The 20825-nt window shown below is 43.8% G+C and overlaps 1 protein-coding gene across 4 annotated transcripts in view; it reads left to right on the forward strand.

Moving 5' to 3' along the window:
- Positions 1 to 1162: 1162 nt before the first annotated feature.
- The window catches only part of baz1a (bromodomain adjacent to zinc finger domain, 1A), a 40658-nt gene continuing 20995 nt past the window's right edge, over positions 1163 to 20825 (forward strand). Inside the window, exons 1-13 of one of the 4 annotated variants that reach the window (XM_084914351.1) lie at positions 1163 to 1504; positions 1706 to 1845; positions 6575 to 6853; positions 6975 to 7136; positions 7224 to 7322; positions 8136 to 8223; positions 8316 to 8438; positions 13555 to 13797; positions 13902 to 13997; positions 15192 to 15330; positions 18023 to 18154; positions 19883 to 20203; positions 20316 to 20481. In XM_084914351.1, the coding sequence (XP_084770477.1) occupies positions 1733 to 1845; positions 6575 to 6853; positions 6975 to 7136; positions 7224 to 7322; positions 8136 to 8223; positions 8316 to 8438; positions 13555 to 13797; positions 13902 to 13997; positions 15192 to 15330; positions 18023 to 18154; positions 19883 to 20203; positions 20316 to 20481 (1961 nt within the window). In that variant the 5' untranslated portion in view covers positions 1163 to 1504; positions 1706 to 1732. Of the gene's footprint in view, positions 1846 to 6574; positions 6854 to 6974; positions 7137 to 7223; positions 7323 to 8135; positions 8224 to 8315; positions 8439 to 13554; positions 13798 to 13901; positions 13998 to 15191; positions 15331 to 18022; positions 18155 to 19882; positions 20204 to 20315; positions 20482 to 20825 lie in introns of all 4 variants that reach the window. The other 3 variants (XM_084914350.1, XM_084914353.1, XM_084914349.1) reach the window with 3 other exon arrangements.

A 20825-nucleotide genomic window follows, 5' to 3' on the forward strand; every position in this document is an offset into this window, starting at 1 on the left:
GCTGCCATTTTTATACGTTTTCTATGTTTCTATGCACTGTGTTTATCTCCCAACACTTATGTTACTATGCAGCCATGGTGATTTATATACATCGAAAATATGGTGAGACACTGTCAAGGACATCTTAACAATGTGCTATTTTACATTTTTTTCTTTTTCCCCATTTTAAGTATGTTTTTCTTTGTTAAACTGTACATTTAATAAATGTAAAGGCTTGGATAAAAGTCATTTGTTTGAAAAAAAAAACACATTTTGTGTCTGTGTCACTGGGCTCTTTGTAATTAATACTTTTCTATACGGCAAATAATAACAAATGAGAAAAAAGTAGGTAAAAATAATAATAAGTTGTTGTCCCTGACACATTAGTAAATCACAGCCCCCTTTGAACCAGTAACAGCAATAGAATCAGTAGACCAAAAACTAGATAGACAGATACTTTATTGAGCCCACTGCTGTTACAGCAGCGTGATAAAGAGTAAAAATAGTAAAGTCTACAATGAACAACAAATAAATAACACAGTTAAAATAAATGTGCCACAGGCACCTGGTAAGAACCTTATACGATGAGATTTATAGGAATGATAAAAAACAAAGAAATGTAAAAATGAAGTTAGTTAAAAGCAGTAAAAGTAAGACTAGCATTGTGTAAATGATGCAAAGTGCACTAAATTACATGTACACTATAAATCTAAGAAATACAGCTGCATGAATGTATAGTACAAAAATCCTTTTGGGATCATCTGAATGCATAGTTATTATACAGCTTTATAGAGATATTGAATTTACAGATTCAATATCTATCCAATATCCTCACTTATCTTGAGGCAGTGGAGAGTGAGCAGCGGGCAAGGCAGAGTCTGGAGAGCTTCCCTCAGTCTTTGGTGGTGCCTCTGCTCCACCTTGCTGCTTTGCGCCAATGCTGCAGGCTGACAGAGCTCTGTGAGGACGTCTTATAAAGGTTCTTATAAAGAACCAAGCAGAATCAGTCTGAGGGAGAAGGAGCTCTGCTGAATCACAACTGTGGAGTAGAGACGGTGTGGTGGGTCAGGGAGAGTGGTTTGGAACTATTTGGAAATAATTCATTCAGTGTCCATCATTTGTTCTTTCTTCTGATTTTCCTGATTTCATAATAACACTTACATGTTTACGTACTACTTTAATAACATTTCAGATGCAGTATTTATATTTGTAACAGGCTAATTTTAAATGGTGGTGTTAGTACTTTTAATTTCGTGAAGAATGCAGATTAAGCGAAACCGTAATATTTCCCAGCTCTTTGTGGGTCCGTGAAGTACACGAAAACTTGGTCAACAAGCCGCCAGTGAGCGGCTTTTCAGCCCGGACTTGTTCCTCAGATTGGACGGCGTATTATCGCTTCTTTGTTACACAACTCGGTAAAGACCACCAGAAACGTGTTTTTAGCTGTTCTCCACTAGGAGCGAGTGGATGTGGGCTTTGTGATTTTTATTTTACTCTCTAAGAGTTGAGTGTGTCGATTTACACGGTGAGGAGTACACTTCCATGTGGTCAGATTATCAGCGCGTCTAACAAAAGACCCGCTCACCTCCTGTTGTCTCCTACCACTCGGTTAATCTCCGCCGCGTTCACAGTCTGGGTTCCGGGTTTACTTTACTTTGAAGTGTTTGGTCAGAGTTTACGTCTGATATTCGGATATTGTGATCCAGTTTCCTTCTTATTTTCTAAGTGCGGCCGGTGGAAGCGGAGCTGAAAGATGCCGCTTCTCCACAGAAAACCCTTCATCCGACAGAAACCCCCGGCGGACCTACGACCAGACGAGGAGGTGTTTCTCTGTAAAATCACGCACGAAATCTTCAGGACCTACGAGTAAGTACTTTACAGCCACTTGTCTCACCTGGAGGGTCCTTTAAAGAGTCACTTGAACTGAAGTTTGAACGATGTTTCATTGACAGTTGGTGCTTAGCAAACTTCCAAACAAGATGAACAAAAAACAACTTTGTCCTGAAAAAACAAAACAAAAAACTTTTATGGGCTCGGGCGGGGGGATGCATGCCCCCCTTCTCCCGCGCCATTAAAACGTAGGTTAAAGCAGGTAGTCGGGTTTGAAGGTGGGATTTGGCAGGTGTAATGTTATCCAAGTCAGTTAGCCAACTGAAGCTAAAGTGGGTTAGCTGGGTAAGCTAACACTGAAGCTGTCAGTGAGCCGGCGGTTAGCTCAGCTAGTTTTAGCAGTTAGCTTGATGTGGTGAGGCTCGGTATCCGTTCATAGTGTAGGTCTGTTGCACCCACCTGCTGAGGTCCAGCGCACTAAGAGTGCTTTTTAAGAGCACACATGAAGTTTGCAAACTTACTCGGTCATTTTCCCGAGGGGAAAAAAAATCACAGAAGTTCTCTGTTTTTACTCCAAACTGAAGTTACAGTTCCGCTAAACTCGACGTCAGTCTTAAGAAACTCGGGCAAATATGACACGATACGTCACAACTGTTGTTTTTTCTGACAGCTTTAGCAATAAAAACGGTGTAAAACAAAAGGTGGCACACCTCAAATTTATATTCAAGTAAGACAAACTTTTCACTTTGTTTCTCTTTTTTTATATAGAGACACGCTTACTTGTTTTGGCAGAGAGTTGAAATATGTGCAGATTGTACTAATTTTTCATTTGATGAAGTTAACATGGTGTAATCACTCACTACATTTCCATGCACACTTGTATTTCTGAGCATTATTCATACTGGCATACTGTACAGGTCTTAGAGGAGCCTTTGTTATGACATTGACAAAACTGAAAATTACTTGTGCATATAATTATTATGATTGATGGATCTGCTGGTTTGTTTTCTAAGATTAGCGCCTGCATATTTGTATCCCTCGTTCCTACGTATTGAACAGTTCCTAATATTTTAACTGCCTCTAGTTAAAAGTTAAAAAGCCAAGTATGGTTCAAAAAGAGGTTCACATTCTGTGGACGTCTTCGCACTGAAACCCCAAAGTGACTACAAGGCAGTTAACAGATGTTGCATAATTGATAAAGGCAAGCTTGGGCTTCCAAATGTGCGTTTTTTTTTGGGGGGGGGGGGATGTTGTAGCCTAGAGAGACGATCAGGAAAATTAAGTTCAAGTAAAACAAGAACATACAAAGAATGTAAAATTACACTAAAGAAGGAGCAAATATACCTGTCCACATATGCAACTGATGGCACACCCGTAACCTGTATCATTTGTGTTTATTACGCTCTCTGTACAAATGTTCACTCAGTTTTAGATCAGATTTAGTTTGTTGGGAACTGTTCTCCCTTTCTGGCAGCTAATCAGATCATTTGATTCGTTTTAATCAAGTAGATCAAGTAGCGATGCGCTGCCCGGCGTAGGAGGAACTAACTAAGTAGATTATTAAAATGTGTTAGATTTACAAACTAGAAAGAAACAGAGTTTACTAAAGAAACTTACTTGGCCAGTCTCTCCTGCTACATTTTGCAATTTTGGATTTTAATATATATTTTTCATTTGTCTGAGACAACGTTGCATTGGCTTTAGTAAGGGATACCACCCTCAGTCTTATTTTGGATGTTTGCCTGCTTCATAACAGTTAGTCTGTACTGTACAAGCCTGTACTACAAAGCAGAAGGTTGAATTATCCGGATAACTTTACTGTTAACCCTGGAGCTTTCTGTGCTTCGAAGATGCTTCAGTACTTCCTGAGGTATAGCACTTTGGAAACCTATGGTTCCCTAATGTTTGGGACAAAGACACTTTTTATCTATTTCTTTCTTTCTGTACACCACCACAGCCTTTTGTAAATCAATCGATATCATGTTGAAGTGCACACTTGCAGTTGTTGTGGAGTCTTTAACTTAAAATCTAAAGTGTCTTGAGGCGACTGTTGTGTTTTGGCTCTACATAGTAAATTCATGTAATATTCAGTGTCTGCCTGAAGTCTACAACCAGTTTCCTCCTTTGCATCGGTGTGCTAGACCTTTACTGCAGCCACTTTCAGTTGCTGCTTGTGGGTTATTCTGCATTCAGTTTTGTATTTAATAATGGAGAAGTATGCTCTGTTGGGCTGAGATCAGATGACTGACTTGGCCATGACATAGAACTTCTAAACATGCTGGTTTTCTAGAGAAAGCTTTTTTTTTTTTTTTTTTTGCACACAAATTATTTCAGAAAACCACCAGGGTCAATCTTATTAGTACTCTGAAAAATGTATAAATGTTTAGCAATTAATGTAATGCTCAGTGCTTTTAAAGTCAAATTAAAATGGGGATCTTCAGATTCCAACATAATATAAACATTTCAGGTTGAGGTTCCAGAAAGATTATGTTACTGGAAGTGCTTCCTTTCGGCAGATGATGTGAAACTAGAGCTTTTTGGAGAAGACCTGTTTATGCTTGTTGACTGAAGAGAGATGCATACAACCCACAGAACCCAGCCTCCACAGTGAAACACGGTGGTGGGAGTATTATACTGTGGAGAGATCAGAGCTGGAAATCTTCTTAAGGTGGGAGGAATCAAGAAGAGAGAATGATGGGAGAAGATTTTGAAAGACAGCCAAAGCGGGTCTGTGTCGACGCTTTGTCTTCCAAAATGACGACGACCCTAAAAAACGACGATACAACAATCCCCTTCCCTCCAGGTGAAGAACTGCCTGCAGAAGGACAAAGTGAACATTACTCACTTGCTTCAACAAAGTGCTGAACCGAATGTTTGGCAGAGCTGTGTTAAAATCTGTTTAATAATCTGTTAACAGCTCATTAACACTTTGGGTCTAATAATGCTGTCCTCATGTATATCTGGTGTCGTCATTATCATTTGCGAAGAAAGTGGCATCATCAGCGGAGATACGCTCCAGAATTGGGCAGGCGGCGGCAGCATTCGCCTCCCTGCGCTGGTGCGTCTGGAAGAAGAACAACATCTCATTGGCGACAAAGATCCGCCTTTACCGAACCCTGATCCTGCCCATTCTACTTTACGGCGCAGAGACGTGGACAATGCTCAAACACGACCTGAGCAAGCTCGAAGTTTTCCAAATGCGTTGCCTTAGATGCATTCTCGGCGTTTCCCTTCGCGACCGTCATTCGAATGACACCATCCTCACCAGCTGCGGCAGCCAACCGACGATCGGCGACCTAATCCAGCGCCGCCGACTCCGTTGGTTTGGCCACATTTGTCAAATGGACCCGAGCCGCTACCCCCATGGCCTACTCTGGTTGACCCGCCCCACCGATCGGAGGGTGCATCGAAATGCACCAAAGAAGACATGGATGAAATAAATCCAGGATGATTTGAAGGCCCTTCGACTTGACCTCGAGCAGGCAAGAACCATCGCCTTAGATCGAAAAGCGTGGAAGATAATCGTGGGTCAAGCAAAAGAACCTGCGGCACCTACAGCAGCGTACTGGTTGCGCGGCAGACCACCGCCGCTGGTCGCCCGCTAAGGACAAGAAGAAGAAGAAGAACATGAAATCAGCTTGAACTGTTATTGGTTTTTACCGTCACACGAAATTTAAAACTATCTCAAACTGTGGAGGCTACACTGCTATAAAAACAGGCAGACAAACGGATTCTATTAAATACTTCCTCCCTTCATTTGTGATTAAATAACAAGGGAGCGAGGCTCATCGTGAAACTGTTAACCTACACAGTCACCAGTTTAGATTTGATCACTATAGAAGGTTCTTTTCCAGTCACCCTTCATTCTGTGCAGTACTTTCACTCTCACACATACTCTTACATCACTCTCACTCTTCTGCAGCAGCTGTTGTTTCAGTCCATATTATGTTTTTCATCCCTTGTTTTTCTCATAGTATAGTTTTATCATTCTCTGTAAAATCAGTCATTCTGCTGCCAGCGTACTTATCCATGAAAGTGACTGGTTAGATGTTTCCTTCCACCCCTTTCACATGAACGAGCAGAGAAACCCTGGGATAGCTTAGTCAGCTGATCACCACCCTCATGTAGCTGCGTGTTCTGATGGCACGTGTTAGCAAAGTGAATCCAAAGAACTGGACCTGTGTATGTTGAACTCGCTTTGTAGTACAGGGCTCAGGTTGTTTCAGTGGTCCTGGATGTTGGTCCTGATTGCTCTGCACTGGACTGTCTTGGTCTGCAGCTGATGGTGTTACTCCTTGTTTTGAACTGTAGATTTGGTGTGACTTGAAATGCCACTCTAACCAAGACCTGAATCAGGTGAAAACCGATCCATTCGTGCTCCTTTGCAGTGAACCTACCAAGCCTACAGAACAAAACGAGGACAGCCATCACCTGCTGGAGTCCATTGGTGGAGTTGGTACTGGGATCAGTAACTGACTGAACAGCAGTTGACAGCCAAATAAATAAAATAACTGTGTGAGGAAAAACTTTAAAATAATTTCGACCAGCATATGATGGGGGTCATATTTGTCAATCCTGCCTTATAGAGAACTGTCTGCAGGGTTCTGGTCTTTGGATAAGTTCTGAATGTCATACAGGACAGTGAACGAGATGAGAGATACTTGATGTGTGTATGTAAACATTCTTGGAGTTTCTAGAAACTGGACTTGAATATAAAGAGGCTGTGTGCGCATTAATATCTGATTGTGACCCTCCTCTTCCTCAGTGAGTTCTTTGAGAGGACCATTCTGTGTAACAGCTTGGTGTGGAGCTGTGCTCTGACGGGGCGAGCGGGACTCACTTATCTTGAGGCAGTGGAGAGTGAGCGGCGGGCAAGGCAGAGTCTGGAGAGCTTCCCTCAGTCTTTGGTGGTGCCTCTGCTCCACCTTGCTGCTTTGAGCCAATGCTGCAGGCTGACAGAGCTCTGTGAGGACGTCTATACTTTTGTCAAAGACCGGTTCTTTCCTGGGGAGGTGGTGGACGTCAGTGGATGTAACGGAGCCAGGTACACATTTGAAATAGATCCATGTTTGTGTACTTACAGATTGTTAGCCTCCATCTTTCTATGTTAAAGAGCAAAGGTGAAAGCAGGTGGAGTGAGGTCATTTTCTGTTTTTGCTTTTCAGATATGTGTGTGAGATCCTGCAGGTACACCTGCCTGATTCCAGTGTTAGTCGAGCACCAGACGTTAACGGCCACGGCAAGATGGCTGACGATGACACGATTGTCATCAGTGATAGTGATGACGAGCACAGCGCCTTCCAGAGTTCCACAGTACAAGTCAATGGGTCAGTAGGTGAAAGGTCATGCCAGTGTTACGATCTCAAGTTACTGAAGTGTGATCTAAAGTGTGTGTGTGTGTGTGTGTGTGTTAGCAGGAAGAAGTCTTTGAGTCCATCGGTGTTTAAATACACAGTGAGGATGATGAAGAACAAACACAGCGAGCCATTCACCGTCAAAGCCAATCAGATCAGGTGAGAAGCTCCCAGGTACAACTCGGGGACCATGGAAAGTATTCTCATAATGCAATAAAATAACAATCTGCAAATAGCTCCGTTCAACGGGGTAAACGTCGTGGTACATAATACTTTGTGAAACACAAATTTCTTACAGTAACTACTAGTACAGTAACAGTATTACTGTGTAATACTTCAGGGGCAGCAGCTGTGCTCAGGTTCATATGGAAGAAGCCAGTGTGGTGCAAAAGGTAGCCATAGTAAACTGAGGACGTGTGCTGCTGTTGGATATCACCTGATATCTGTAACACCCGTCTGATGAACATTCATTCACTCATGTTCAGCTTTTTGTAGTCTTCTCTCTGAAACGACTTTAATGACGGAATATCTGTAATTAACATTTGTACAGATCTTTATTCTATTAGCTTCAACTACTTTATCATCCTTACATCAGTCGATGGGGTAATTGGTGATTTGAACCTAACTTGCAGGTCTTTGGGCTGTGGGAGGACACCAGAACAGGGAGAACTTACAAGCTCTGTGTCAGACACTTAATCCTAAATCGATGTGATGTTATTGGCATTTAAAGATGTGGCGTGAGAGGACTTCCTTGTCTGTTCACTGTTCAGTGCTGGAATTGTATCAAGTGTTTTGTTCCATATCTTGACCATACATGTTCTAAAGGTGAAGCATGACACATTAATAAAACACTGATGTGGCTGAGTTGGAGTGGGAATCACTGCGCTCAGGCACTGTGTAGAGCAATTACACCTGATGGTGATGAGAAAGTGGTTGCTCATTGTTAAACTAATTGATTTATTTTGTATTAAGTCGCAAGAAAAGCGCTCTGTCCAGAGAGAGACTGAAGCTACTCTTCAAGCAGCACTGCGAGCCTCAGAATGGGATCGTCACACTAAAGGTGAGAATATTACTGCTAAAGTCAGCATCTGATGCAGCTGCAGCTGCAGCACCCTAATCACAACCTTGCTGTTGTCTCTCGCTGTGTTTCAGCCCTCCTCGATGGCAAAGTACCAGCTGTCTAAACAGACCTTCTCTCAGTTCTTTCCTGACGAGCCCCCCCTATTCTCCTTCAGCCCCTCTTCTAAATGTGGAAGGCGTGACTCACCTGGACAGGTACATATGAGTTATCATGCACTGGCATACAGTAGGGTTAATGGGGGGTGACAAAGGATTAACGGGGTCCTACCCTGAAGCCGGGCTTCAGAGTCTGATGGCTGGCCCTTAGCCCCTGGGGCCCAGTCAAAGAAGCTACCCGGGTCCCCTCTCCGGTGGGCCCCCCCCCGTCCACAGGAGGACCACATATCCTCGGTTGAAGGTCGATGAAAGATTTTGTGTTTGTATCCCAGATCTGAGGTTATATGTCTCAGTTACTCTGGCTCTTTAAGAAAAATCTGTGGCAGAAAGGTGAGTCCACGTGTTGGTCAGCCCTCAGGTTCAGGAGGAATGGTCCCATACAAATGCAGGGAGAACTTGGTCTGAATGTCTGCTGCATGCTGGACTTGTTCCCAGTGGACTTCCAGCTGCTCGTCACAGGTTCTGTTTAGGGCTGTTCGATATAACGATATATATCGCATGACGATATAAAAAACGTCTGTCGTTTCCTATTACGCTGTCGTTTGTTTCGTGGTGTCGCAAAATAAACTGTTTACGGCAATATTTTTTCATGGTTTTGATGGTCACTGTAGTGACTTTATTACTTTCTTAAAGTTCTCTCTTTCTCTTATATTGAATATAACCACACTACGGACGGACAAGCGCCTGTTCGTACGTGTTGTCGTTAGCAGCAGTGACGGTAAAACCATCGCGTGGCTCCGCTGTCCACTTGTTTGTTTTCCACGTAAACCTTTCACCATAAAGCTCAAGACGCTGTTGAGACTTTTGCATGTAATTCAGTTTATTTTGAAGAGTATGCAGCGAGTTTACGGAGGAGAAGCAAAAAAGAGCCGTCAGGTGCTAAAAAATAAACCTTAGACTCAAACTTTGAAAGAAAACGGCGGCCGTTACAACTTGTGTCTAAAAATGTATCGTTTCATGCATCGGTCAAAACACTCGACTCCAGCTACACGACGCTCAGCTGGAAACAACTTCACGCAAGTCGAGCTGCCAGAGATTCACAGAATTTACAGAAAATGTTACATTTTTGTGATTTATATCGTTGTCAGGACGATAGGTGTCTTGTATCGGGATATGAGATTTTGGTCATATCGCACAGCCCTAGTTCTGTTCATAGTTTCCATCAGCAGGTGTGTAACCAGGTGTTGGTGGATCTCCACTTTAGTAGTTTCAGGATTTCAGCTTTGTTTTCTTGCATAGAATTGAATTCAACTTTATTGTCATTGCACATGTCACAAGTACAAGGCAACAAAATGCAGTTTGCATCCATCCAGAAGTGCTTTAGCAGTAATATAGATATATTGCAGAGTATGGATCTATTATAGGTATGTTACAATGTACACCGTATGAAGGTATGTTATGAATATACTATAACTATAAATATGTACAGGCTATGGACAGGTTATACGTATGAAAACTATACAGATTTTAGATATACAGTTGTGAGTTTTATTAAACAGTTGTAGAACTATAACTATCATATTGTACAGAATGACTGTCTGTACAGCATTACAGTGGTGCAGTTTAGATCAGTGAGATATGTGGCTAATTTCTACAGTGGTTATATAAAGTGCTGGTGGTTGTGAGTGGTGGTTCAGCCCATGTTGTTATTGTGTGTATGAGGGTACAGTTGTACCCTCATACACACAATAACTCCTGAGGCAGAGTTCAGGAGTCTGACAGCTGTGGGGAAGAAGCTGTTCTGGTACCTGCTGGTCTTAGTCCGGAGGTTCCTGTAGCGCCTCCCAGAGGGCAGGCGGGTGAAGAGTCCATGTGCTGGGTGACTGGGGTCTTTGATGATTTTCCCAGCCCTTTTCAGACACCGCCTCCTTTAGATGTCATTTATGGCAGGAAGTGGTGCTCCGGCGATGCGCTGGGTGGTTTTCACTGCAACGCCTTCTGGTCCGAGGTAGAGCAGCTCCCGTAGCAGACTGTTATACAGTTGGTCAGGATGCTCTGGATGGTGCGGCGGTAGACGTTCACCGGTTCGAAGTTCACTACGTTGGCCTCATCAAGTTATGACCTCCAGCTTACACTGGAGCAGTTTGCAGCCGAGTGTGAAGCAATGGGAATGACAGTCGGCACATCCAAGTCCAAGACTGGTTGATTTCTGAATTTACAGTCATTTTTTCATTTTGACATTAATACAGTTGATCTTAAATCACAAGAAAATGCGAAAATCATCATGAAATGCTAAGAGAAATTCTCAGTTTTAAAAACATATCCGCAGATTTTGGAAGCAGCAAAGTTATATGCAACTATTTACCTAAAAATGCAGCCAGTGTCTTTTTTTTGTACAACAATTTCAAACTACTAAAAATAGTAGAAAAACAGTTCGCTGTCACAGAATTTATTTGTGCCACTCCAGAAAATACAGGGAGTGCAGAATTATTAGGCAAATGAGTATTTTGTCCACATCATCCTCTTCATGCATGTTGTCTTACTCCAAGCTGTATAGGCTCGAAAGCCTACTACCAATTAAGCATATTAGGTGATGTGCATCTCTGTAATGAGAAGGGGTGTGGTCTAATGACATCAACACCCTATATCAGGTGTGCATAATTATTAGGCAACGTCCTTTCCTTTGGCAAAATGGGTCAAAAGAAGGACTTGACAGGCTCAGAAAAGTCAAAAATAGTGAGATATCTTGCAGAGGGATGCAGCAGTCTCAAAATTGCAAAGCTTCTGAAGCGTGATCATCGAACAATCAAGCGTTTCATTCAAAATAGTCAACAGGGTCGCAAGAAGCGTGTGGAAAAACCAAGGCGCCAAATAACTGCCCATGAACTGAGAAAAGTCAAGCGTGCAGCTGCCAAGATGCCACTTGCCACCAGTTTGGCCATATTTCAGAGCTGCAACATCACTGGAGTGCCCAAAAGCACAAGGTGTGCAATACTCAGAGACATGGCCAAGGTAAGAAAGGCTGAAAGACGACCACCACTGAACAAGACACACAAGCTGAAACGTCAAGACTGGGCCAAGAAATATCTCAAGACTGGTTTTTCTAAGGTTTTATGGACTGATGACATGAGAGTGAGTCTTGATGGGCCAGATGGATGGGCCCGTGGCTGGATTGGTAAAGGGCAGAGAGCTCCAGTCCGACTCAGACGCCAGCAAGGTGGAGGTGGAGTACTGGTTTGGGCTGGTATCATCAAAGATGAGCTTGTGGGGCCTTTTCGGGTTGAGGATGGAGTCAAGCTCAACTCCCAGTCCTACTGCCAGTTTCTGGAAGACACCTTCTTCAAGCAGTGGTACAGGAAGAAGTCTGCATCCTTCAAGAAAAACATGATTTTCATGCAGGACAATGCTCCATCACACGCGTCCAAGTACTCCACAGCGTGGCTGGCAAGAAAGGGTATAAAAGAAGAAAAACTAATGACATGGCCTCCTTGTTCACCTGATCTGAACCCCATTGAGAACCTGTGGTCCATCATCAAATGTGAGATTTACAAGGAGGGAAAACAGTACACCTCTCTGAACAGTGTCTGGGAGGCTGTGGTTGCTGCTGCACGCAATGTTGATGGTGAACAGATCAAAACACTGACAGAATCCATGGATGGCAGGCTTTTGAGTGTCCTTGCAAAGAAAGGTGGCTATATTGGTCGCTGATTTGTTTTTGTTTTGTTTTTGAATGTCAGAAATGTATATTTGTGAATGTGGAGATGTTATATTGGTTTCACTGGTAAAAATAAATCATTGAAATGGGTATATATTTGTTTTTTGTTAAGTTGCCTAATAATTCTGCACAGTAATAGTCACCTGCACACACAGATATCCCCCTAAAATAGCTAAAACTAAAAACAAACTAAAAACTACTTCCAAAAACATTCAGCTTTGATATTAATGAGTTTTTTGGGTTCATTGAGAACATGGTTGTTGTTCAATAATAAAATTATTCCTCAAAAATACGACTTGCCTAATAATTCTGCACTCCCTGTAGTTTCTGTCCAACACAAGACAGAGGAGCCAATCACAGGCCTGCCAGCAGGAGGTGTATCACTCCCCTGCGTTTACACTGCAAACGGCCTCTGGTGGCTTTTTGGCAGCGACTGTGACATTTGGTTTTGTCTTCATTGTTCTGACACAAAGCAAACGACTACACTCCAAACACACTGTGTGGCACTAATCTCTCGTCTCAAGTCACCCAAACTATACTTGATGTTTTGAAATGGCCTGTTTGTGCTTCACCAAATACACTTTTAATATTTTTTTAGCAGAGAATGTAGTGACATAATCTTTAAATATCTGGTCAGTTTGTCAAGATGGAGCCTGTTTCCATAAGTGTAAATAAAGTCTGACAACATCAGGCCCACACGGGTGTTAAAGCAAAACGCTGATATCACAGCAGCAGCAGTGATGATGGCGCCAGCACCGTTTAACATGGAGCCGTTAACGAGAAACAGGAAACGGGGGTGAGTCCAGGCTTGTGGTTGCCAAAAGCCTTCCAGGTGTAGAGTTGAGTTTGCGCCTGCAGGGCGTTGGGAAGAGTGAGGGTTGATGTCTGCATTTAGTCACACCAACGAGAGGCAGAGGGGCCTGCTGCTATCTAGTGGCAGCTTTTTGACAGTCATTAGAAGTAGCTGATGTGTGGATCATCACACTGATGCTGTACATCAATGAAATCTGATTAGATTAGTCCAGTGTTTTTAAGTGTCTAATCAGCCGGACAGGCATGCCCTGCATGCTCTCTTTGAAATGTCACAGTTTCACGACAACTTCTACTTAAACGTTGTGTTTATAAATGTGAGCTGGTGACATTAGCCTGAGACGCTGCTGTTAGAGTTGGCATGCGTTTGTACCCTGCTATCTTGTTATGTTTTCCATTAAAAACTCCAAACTCTTCAAAAGTCTTGATATTAATTGTTGCTGCAGAACTGATCTTTGAGGAAACCACTCACCCATGTTAGCTTCCATGTTTGTGTTTCTGCATCCACAAGATGAACAGGTTTATTTGGTCCAGGTTACATAAACGTCATGCTTAGACACAGTGTGCACCCTTCAAACTGTAGTATAACAGGAACGAGTGTCAGTGGTGTCTGCGGTTTACTCTGTCATTAGGTAAACCTGAAATGTTACGTTTGTGTAGAAATAAAGCATGTAAACACTGTGTTTTCAGGCGAGTTCGTCTCTACTGAAAGCTGCAGAGGAGAAACTGAAGTTGCTACAGCAGAGGGAGGAGATGGTGGCTGCAGCTCAAGACAAGGCGCGACTGAAGAAAGAAAAGGAGGAGGTGCAAGAAGCCAAGCGGAGGGAGCGGGAGGACAAGGAAAGGCTAAGGGAGGAACAGAGACGCAGGTTTGAAGAGGAGAAGCAGAGGAGGAGGGAGGAGAAGGAGCGCAGGAAGCTGGAGAAAGACCGGGTAAGTATCTTTAATCATCAGATGTAGCTGCACATCTGATGATTAAAGCTGCACATCAGAAAAAATTACGGGAATGGTGTTGAGACATGTTTTCTGATTCACAGGAACGAGAGAAGTTAAAGGAGGAGAAGAAGAAATACGCAGAGCAGCTGAAGCTTTGGAGCAAACCCAGAGAGGACATGGAGTGTGAAGACCTGAAGGTCAGTGAATGCACCGCCTCTGCCATGAGCACATGTGGACAAGCGTGTTGACTGAAAGTTTAGTGTTGGTACAGGGGAAAGAGAGCGAGTGGAAGTCATTTACACAGTACACAACACAGTGGTCACATTTAAAAAAAGAAACATTAGCAAATGCAATGCTGTGTCTGAATACTCGGGTTGTGAAAACTTTCACTTCCTCATTGTTTTGTGTTACACTGTTCCTCACTGACAGCATATGCCTGCATTTATCCACACACTGTTATCTTTACATGAGAGACTCAATAGTGCCTGTTGTTGTCTGAGGAGCAGTGAGACAAGCTTGTAGAAGGAGCTTGGCCTAATGTAAATCAGAAGAGGACGGTGTCCGCTGCCTCTGTTGTAGTCTGTGCCCTCCTGTCTGTGGTGACGTGTCACTGAATTCAGTATAGGCCTCTAAAAATGGCGTAGCAACTACACGTGAGGAGGATTTGAGCCTTAATGATGCTTTCGCCTAGAGCTCACGTGGGTCCTGTGTTGTAAATCTGTCATCAGACAGTGAGCATGAGGGTCTGTGCTGATGCCTGCCTGTTTTGTGTGACTGCTTGGACTCCCTTGTTACAGGAATGAGTCGTTGGTCCTCCTGGTGTCCATGTTTGCACCAGATTATAAACCAGGGTTCAAGATGCAGCATCAGATGTCATCTTCTATGAGTCGCTGCTACAGAAGCATTAATCAAGTTTTGGTGTCTTGCAGTTATGTTGTAGTTTCAGTTGTTTCATTTTGTAAACACTGAGTCAGTCAAATCATAACCACAGTCACCTCAAGGTGCTTTATACAATAATACATACAGAACCCAACAATCAGATGACTCCTTATGAACAAGCACCTGGTGACAGTGGGAAGGAAAAACTCCCTTTTAACAGGAAGAAACCAGAAGCAGACTCAGGGAGGGGCGGGGCCATAATGCTCTATCTATAAAGCCCACATGGTTTTTTGGACACCACCTAGACAGACAGCAATTTAAGGAGAACATGTGACTCCTGGTCTAATTGGGGAGGGGACCAGAGAAGACCAGAGTCCCACATTGTTGTGGCAAAGTTACACACTAATTGATTTTAATGACCTCTGATTGACATAACCGTGTCACGGGTGTCATTACTGCTGACGTGATTTATAATTTTACTGAATGTGCTCCTCTTTTGTTTCTCCCACCAGGAGCTGCCAAGGCCAATTCCAGTGAAAACCCGGCTTCCAGCAGAGCTCTTTGGAGATGCTCTGATGGTTCTGGAGTTCCTGCAGGCCTTTGGTGAGGCCTTTGACCTGAAGGATGAGTTCCCTGATGGGGTCTCTCTGGGTGAGAATACTTCTACATGCTCTTTACAGTTGATGGCAGAATTATTAACCCCGTCCTCCAGTGAAAGGTTCACAAATGCTTCAACAGAGCCATGAATTTTCTACATAGCATTTCTAAACATACTAGATTTCTTTATAAAGAATAAATTATTTCTATATGCACACCATTTAAAAAAAAAAAAAAAAAAAAAAAACAAGATTCCTGAAAAACTGTCCTTTTTATTGTGTTTTAACCAGAGATGGGCAGTAACACTACTGTAATCCGATTACTTTTTTTCAAGTAACAAGTAAAGTAAGGGATTACTATTGCAAAAACGGTAATTAGATTACTGTTACTTTCCCGTAGGAACGCTGCGTTACTGCGTTACTAAAACCGTGATTTTTTTTTTTGCGAGAATGTCTCATGACAGTGACGTAAGCGAGTGCGACGTTCGTGACAACAGCTGTGTGCAGATCAACAATGGATCATATATGGAGTGCAGGAGAGAGTATGAGCGTGCAGCGTTTAAAGCGTGGAAGTACTGACCTTACTTTGAGTTTGATTCCATAAAAAGTGACAAAAACATTAGTGTCCGCTGTGCGTGGGAAGAAAACTTCTTTTTACAGCGAAAAAACCCCTAAACTTCCAAGCAAGCACCGAGTAGCTACGACGTAATGGGAAACTCACAGAGAAACTCGCGGATTCTTCCACTGACCGCTGCGGCACACCTGCACCAGGGTAAACCTCCGCCTGCCCCACTCCTGCTTTACAGGTGAAAATAGAGCAACAGGACCGCTAGTCTGTGACTTTATTTATTTTCTGCTGTGTTTTACTTGCATCTATTTGAAAGCGTGAGTGTAAACACATAAAAAAATATATTTTATGTGCTGGAATGTGCAGAAAATAGGTTTAAATGTTAAACTAATTTCTTCCAGTCAGAGAATGTTGCATATAATTACATTTTTGCTTGATACATAAAGTTAAAAGACTAAAACTGATAAAACAAGTTTTAAAAAGAGACTTTTCCATTTGATTACATTTTGTATGATGGATTATGCAGAAAAAGTAGAATTGGCCTGACAGACCTATCACTTTATCACCTATTCAGGTTGTAAATCGTGTTTTAAAAAAGTAACTAAGTAATTAATTACTTTTGAAAATAAGTAATCAGTAAAGTAACGGGATTACTTTTTTGGGGAAGTAATCAGTAATTAGTTACTGATTACTTTTTTCAAGTAACTTGACCAACACTGGTTTTAACTTGGTAATGCTCAAAGCTTAAACTTAGGGTAAATTGGAGGATAACCCCTAAGTACAAAAACTCTGACAGGGGTTTGACCTGTTATTTGGAAAGCAGCATATCAAAAACATACTAATCAGGCTGGATTTAAAAGAGTCGCTCACAAAGCAGGAAATTGATATACATCTAGTCAAGGTGGGGGAATCATGACGACAGGAGAAAACCTTAAGCCGTCAGCGGCAAAACTGGGTCTGGGTCATTGCTTTGTCTTCAGAGATGGCAGTACATACATCGCTTCTGGTAAAGAAATGCCTCCTTTGAAATCCTGTGGGCTGAACATGCTGAGCTGCTCAGGAGATAAACTGCAGCGAATGACTGCATCTGTTATCCAGCAACAAGGATGCTCGTCGCCATCAGTGGGCTAACCTTTTTGATTCTGGTAGTTTTCAGTTTCAGTGAAATGTTATTGTTTCTATGTTCAAAGTACAATAACCATCCCAACTAAAACGAATGTTTCTAAAATCTGTGTTACTGTTCTCTGTTTAACAACATTTCCAGTGTCCTCGTCTGTACTCTGCTCCCAGACTGGTTACGTGTGATGCTGGGCTGTTTTGGCTAAAGTGATATGTAGATAAAGGAGGTTCTAATTATAGACACTTCACCTGTTGCCTACTGGTGGTGGTCAGAGGGCCCGGTGGCGCCAGTGTCCGGCAGCCTCGCCTCTGTCAATGCGCCCCAGGGTGGCTGTGGCTACAATGTAGCTGCCATCAGCAGTGTGTGGATGTATGACTGGATGTGTAAAGCGCTTTGGAGTCCTTAGGGACTAGTAAAGCGCTACACAAATACAGGCCATTTATAATCTGCTGCCTTTTCTTTCATTTTCTTTTCTTCTATGTAAAGTCCATTAGACTTTTTGTAGAACAGACAAATTCTTTTCTTTAACTTATTTAGAACTTCTACAGTTTTGTTACTCAGTCATTGGTAGAAGGGACTTTGATTTTAAATACCTATATCAAAGTGAAACATTGAGTTAGATAAAGGTAAATGGCCTGTATTTGTATAGCGCTTTACTCAGTCCCTAAGGACCCCAAAGCGCTTTACACATCCAGTCATTCACCCATTCACACACTGCTGATGGCAGCTACATTGTAGCCACAGCTGCCCTGGGGCGCACTGACAGAGGCGAGGCTGCCGGACACTGGCGCCACCGGGCCCTCTGACCACCACCAGTAGGCAAACATGGGGTTAGTATCTTGCCCAAGGATATTTGGCATGCAGCCAGGAGGCAGCCTGGGATCGAACCACCGACCTTCTGATTAGTGGCTGACCTGCTCTGCCACCTGAGCTACAGCCACCCTAGTTAGTTAGTTAGTTCTAACGTACAGAGATGCAGGACCTTTATTGTTCAGTAGTACAGTTTTCCAGTTTCTGCCAGTTTTCTGACTGCGATGTTTGACTGTTGTCTCCCTACAGAGGTTCTGGAGGAGGCTCTGGTGGGTTCTGATCCTGAGGGTCCTCTGTGTGAGCTGCTGTTTTTCTTCCTGACAGCCATCTTTCAGGCTCTAGATGAGGAGCAGGAAGAGGTAGCCACAGACCAGGTTGAAGGTCAGACACACTTGCTGTCTTTGTTAGCAGTACACTACAGGAAACTGACAAACACAAGAAAAACCTTACACCCACACCACACAATCTGATCATTTTCTCTATGAGCTGTGTTCAAGTCCCAGTGTAACATGGGGACACCGGGCCTTCCACTGTGTACCTGTGTTTGTTTATTGTAAATAAAGTGGACACTTGTACACACAGACAGGTTTTTGAAAGAGAAAATGATCAGATTCATGAAGCTGAACTTAAATGTGTGTAAATGATCGATATTTCTTCAGGTTTGGGCATATGTATGGAAATAGTTTTACATTTGAAAATGTGTTACACATGCCGATCGTATCGTAAACATTTGCGTCACAGCAAAATTCTCTCCATACTTAAAAGAGGGGAAGAATGTGAGCCCCCAAAAACTTCACAACTGTTAAGCTGTGTTGAGTTTTGTCTGTAAAGTTGGTTGATTCAGTCAGGACGTGAAACAGAAAAGGGGAAATTTAAAATTTTCCTCCCTTGTATCAAATTTTGCACTTGAGGAACATGCACACTTTTTCAGCGGTCATGTTCAGTTCTGTTTATTTCTGTCAAAGTTTTGAACTGTACTGATTTCATTTGATTTGACAGTCAGGTAGTGTGTGTGTGTGTGTGTGTGTGTGTGTGTGTGTGCGTGTGTGTGTGTGCGTGCCTGTGTGTGTGTGTGTGTGTGTGTGCGTGTGTGTGTGTGCGTGTGTGTGTGTGCGTGTGCGTGCCTGTGTGTGTGTGTGTGTGCGTGTGTGTGTGCGTGTGTGTGTGTGCGTGTGCGTGCCTGTGTGTGTGCGTGTGCGTGCCTGTGTGCGTGCGTGTGTGTGTGCGTGTGTGTGTGTGTGTGTGCGTGCCTGTGTGCGTGCCTGTGTGTGTGTGTGTGTGCGTGTGTGTGTGTGCGTGTGCGTGCCTGTGCGTGTGCGTGCCTGTGTGTGTGTGCGTGTGCGTGCCTGTGTGTGCGTGTGCGCGCGCCTGTGTGTGGCAAAGTGTTTCTGCGCAGTGTACCAGGGGCACGAAGAAAAGTTGTCGTACCATAGGCACGAGGAGTGTGTGTGCGCGCGCCTGTGTGTGCGCGCGCCTGTGTGTGCGCGCGCCTGTGTGTGTGCGCGCGCGCGCCTGTGTGTGTGTGGCAAAGTGTTTCTGGTCAGAGTACCAGGGGCACGAAGAAAAGTTGTCGTACCATAGGCACGAGGAGTGTGTGTGTGTGTGTGCGCCTGCGTGTGTGTGCCTGTGTGTGTGCGTGCGTGCGCCTGTGTGTGTGCGTGCGTGCGTGTGTGCGTGCGTGTGTGTGTGCCTGTGTGTGCGCGCGCGCGCCTGTGTGTGTGTGTGGCAAAGTGTTTCTGCGCAGTGTACCAGGGGCACGAAGAAAAGTTGTCGTACCATAGGCACGGGGAGTGTGTGCGTGCGTGCGCGCGTGCCTGCGTGCGTGTGTGTGTGTGTGTGTGTGTGTGTGTGTGTGTGTGTGTGTGTGTGTGAATACACGTGTTACAACCTTCAGTTATGTTGTAGCTGACCACAAGAGGGTGCTGTGCTCCACCTTGACATGACCAATTTTAATGCATTGCCTGACCTTAGAGACACATGGATACCATGCCTGCCGTCTCTGTGCACTTTTATGTAATAATAAATGTGTGTGTCGTGTGTTGCGTTATTGCATGTGTGCACAGTCTGTGTGTCATGTGTCTTTTGTTCTTACTATGCATGTGCCTTCAGACCTGACAGACGCTCTGGATGACGATTCTGACCCCACGTGTTCGGCTCTGAGTGCTATCGCCTCATTGGCTGCAGCTTGGCCTCAGCTGCATCAGGGCTGCAGTCTGAAGCAGCTCGACCTAGACAGCTGCACGCTGTCTGAAATCCTGCGCCTGCACATTTTGGCATCTGGTGCTGACTGTAACCACGGGAATGCAAAGTTCCGCTACCAGAAGCAAGGCGGGTTCACCGTAATGGACGACCCTTGTGTGGAGCTGCGACTGGCAGATCCAGCGCTGCTGAAGAAGCTGTCATCCACGGCAGTGTATGACCTCACCCCAGGTCAGATACCATCTGCTTTGTGTTCAAGAGTCAGCGAATATGTAACAGATCAGATAATGATACAGTGATAGTGCTGTGTGCACGTTTCATCAGTCAGCATTGCTGTCTACAGGGGAAAAGCTGAGGATCCTGCAGGCTTTGGTGGGGAAGGTGCTGACATTGGCGTCCAGCAGAGACTTGATTGAAGACTGTGTGGAGGAGCAGCGAGCGGCGAGGCACGAACTGAGGGAGATTAGAGCTGAGCAGCACCGTAGGGAGAGGGAGGAGGCTGCACATAGGTATATACACACGGGCGGGCACAGTTTACCAACAAATATACACAACTTGGCTGAAGAGTGAAGGTTATCTATCGGGCAGTGTAGATTTGTCAATATTGAAATCAATGTTCAGTCACCAGAACTGGTTAATAGACTGGTTCAGGCTTCTGTACTGCATAGTGTTTAAGGGACCCAGTTCCTTCATAGTCTGTCCTACAGATGAGGACAAATAACCACCCGCCTGCGAAACCCTGTCAAATTGTGTAGTTTTTTTTTTTTCTGTCATGAAAACGTTTCACCTCTCTCAAACGGTGGAGAGCCCCAGGCATTAAAACCCCCTCAAGAGGGTCGTTGACCCATTGATC

The sequence above is a fragment of the Perissodus microlepis genome, chromosome 19 (genome assembly GCF_051167445.1).
Source record: "Perissodus microlepis isolate ML-2025 ecotype Zambia chromosome 19, ASM5116744v1, whole genome shotgun sequence".
Classification (NCBI taxonomy): Eukaryota; Metazoa; Chordata; class Actinopteri; order Cichliformes; family Cichlidae; genus Perissodus; species Perissodus microlepis.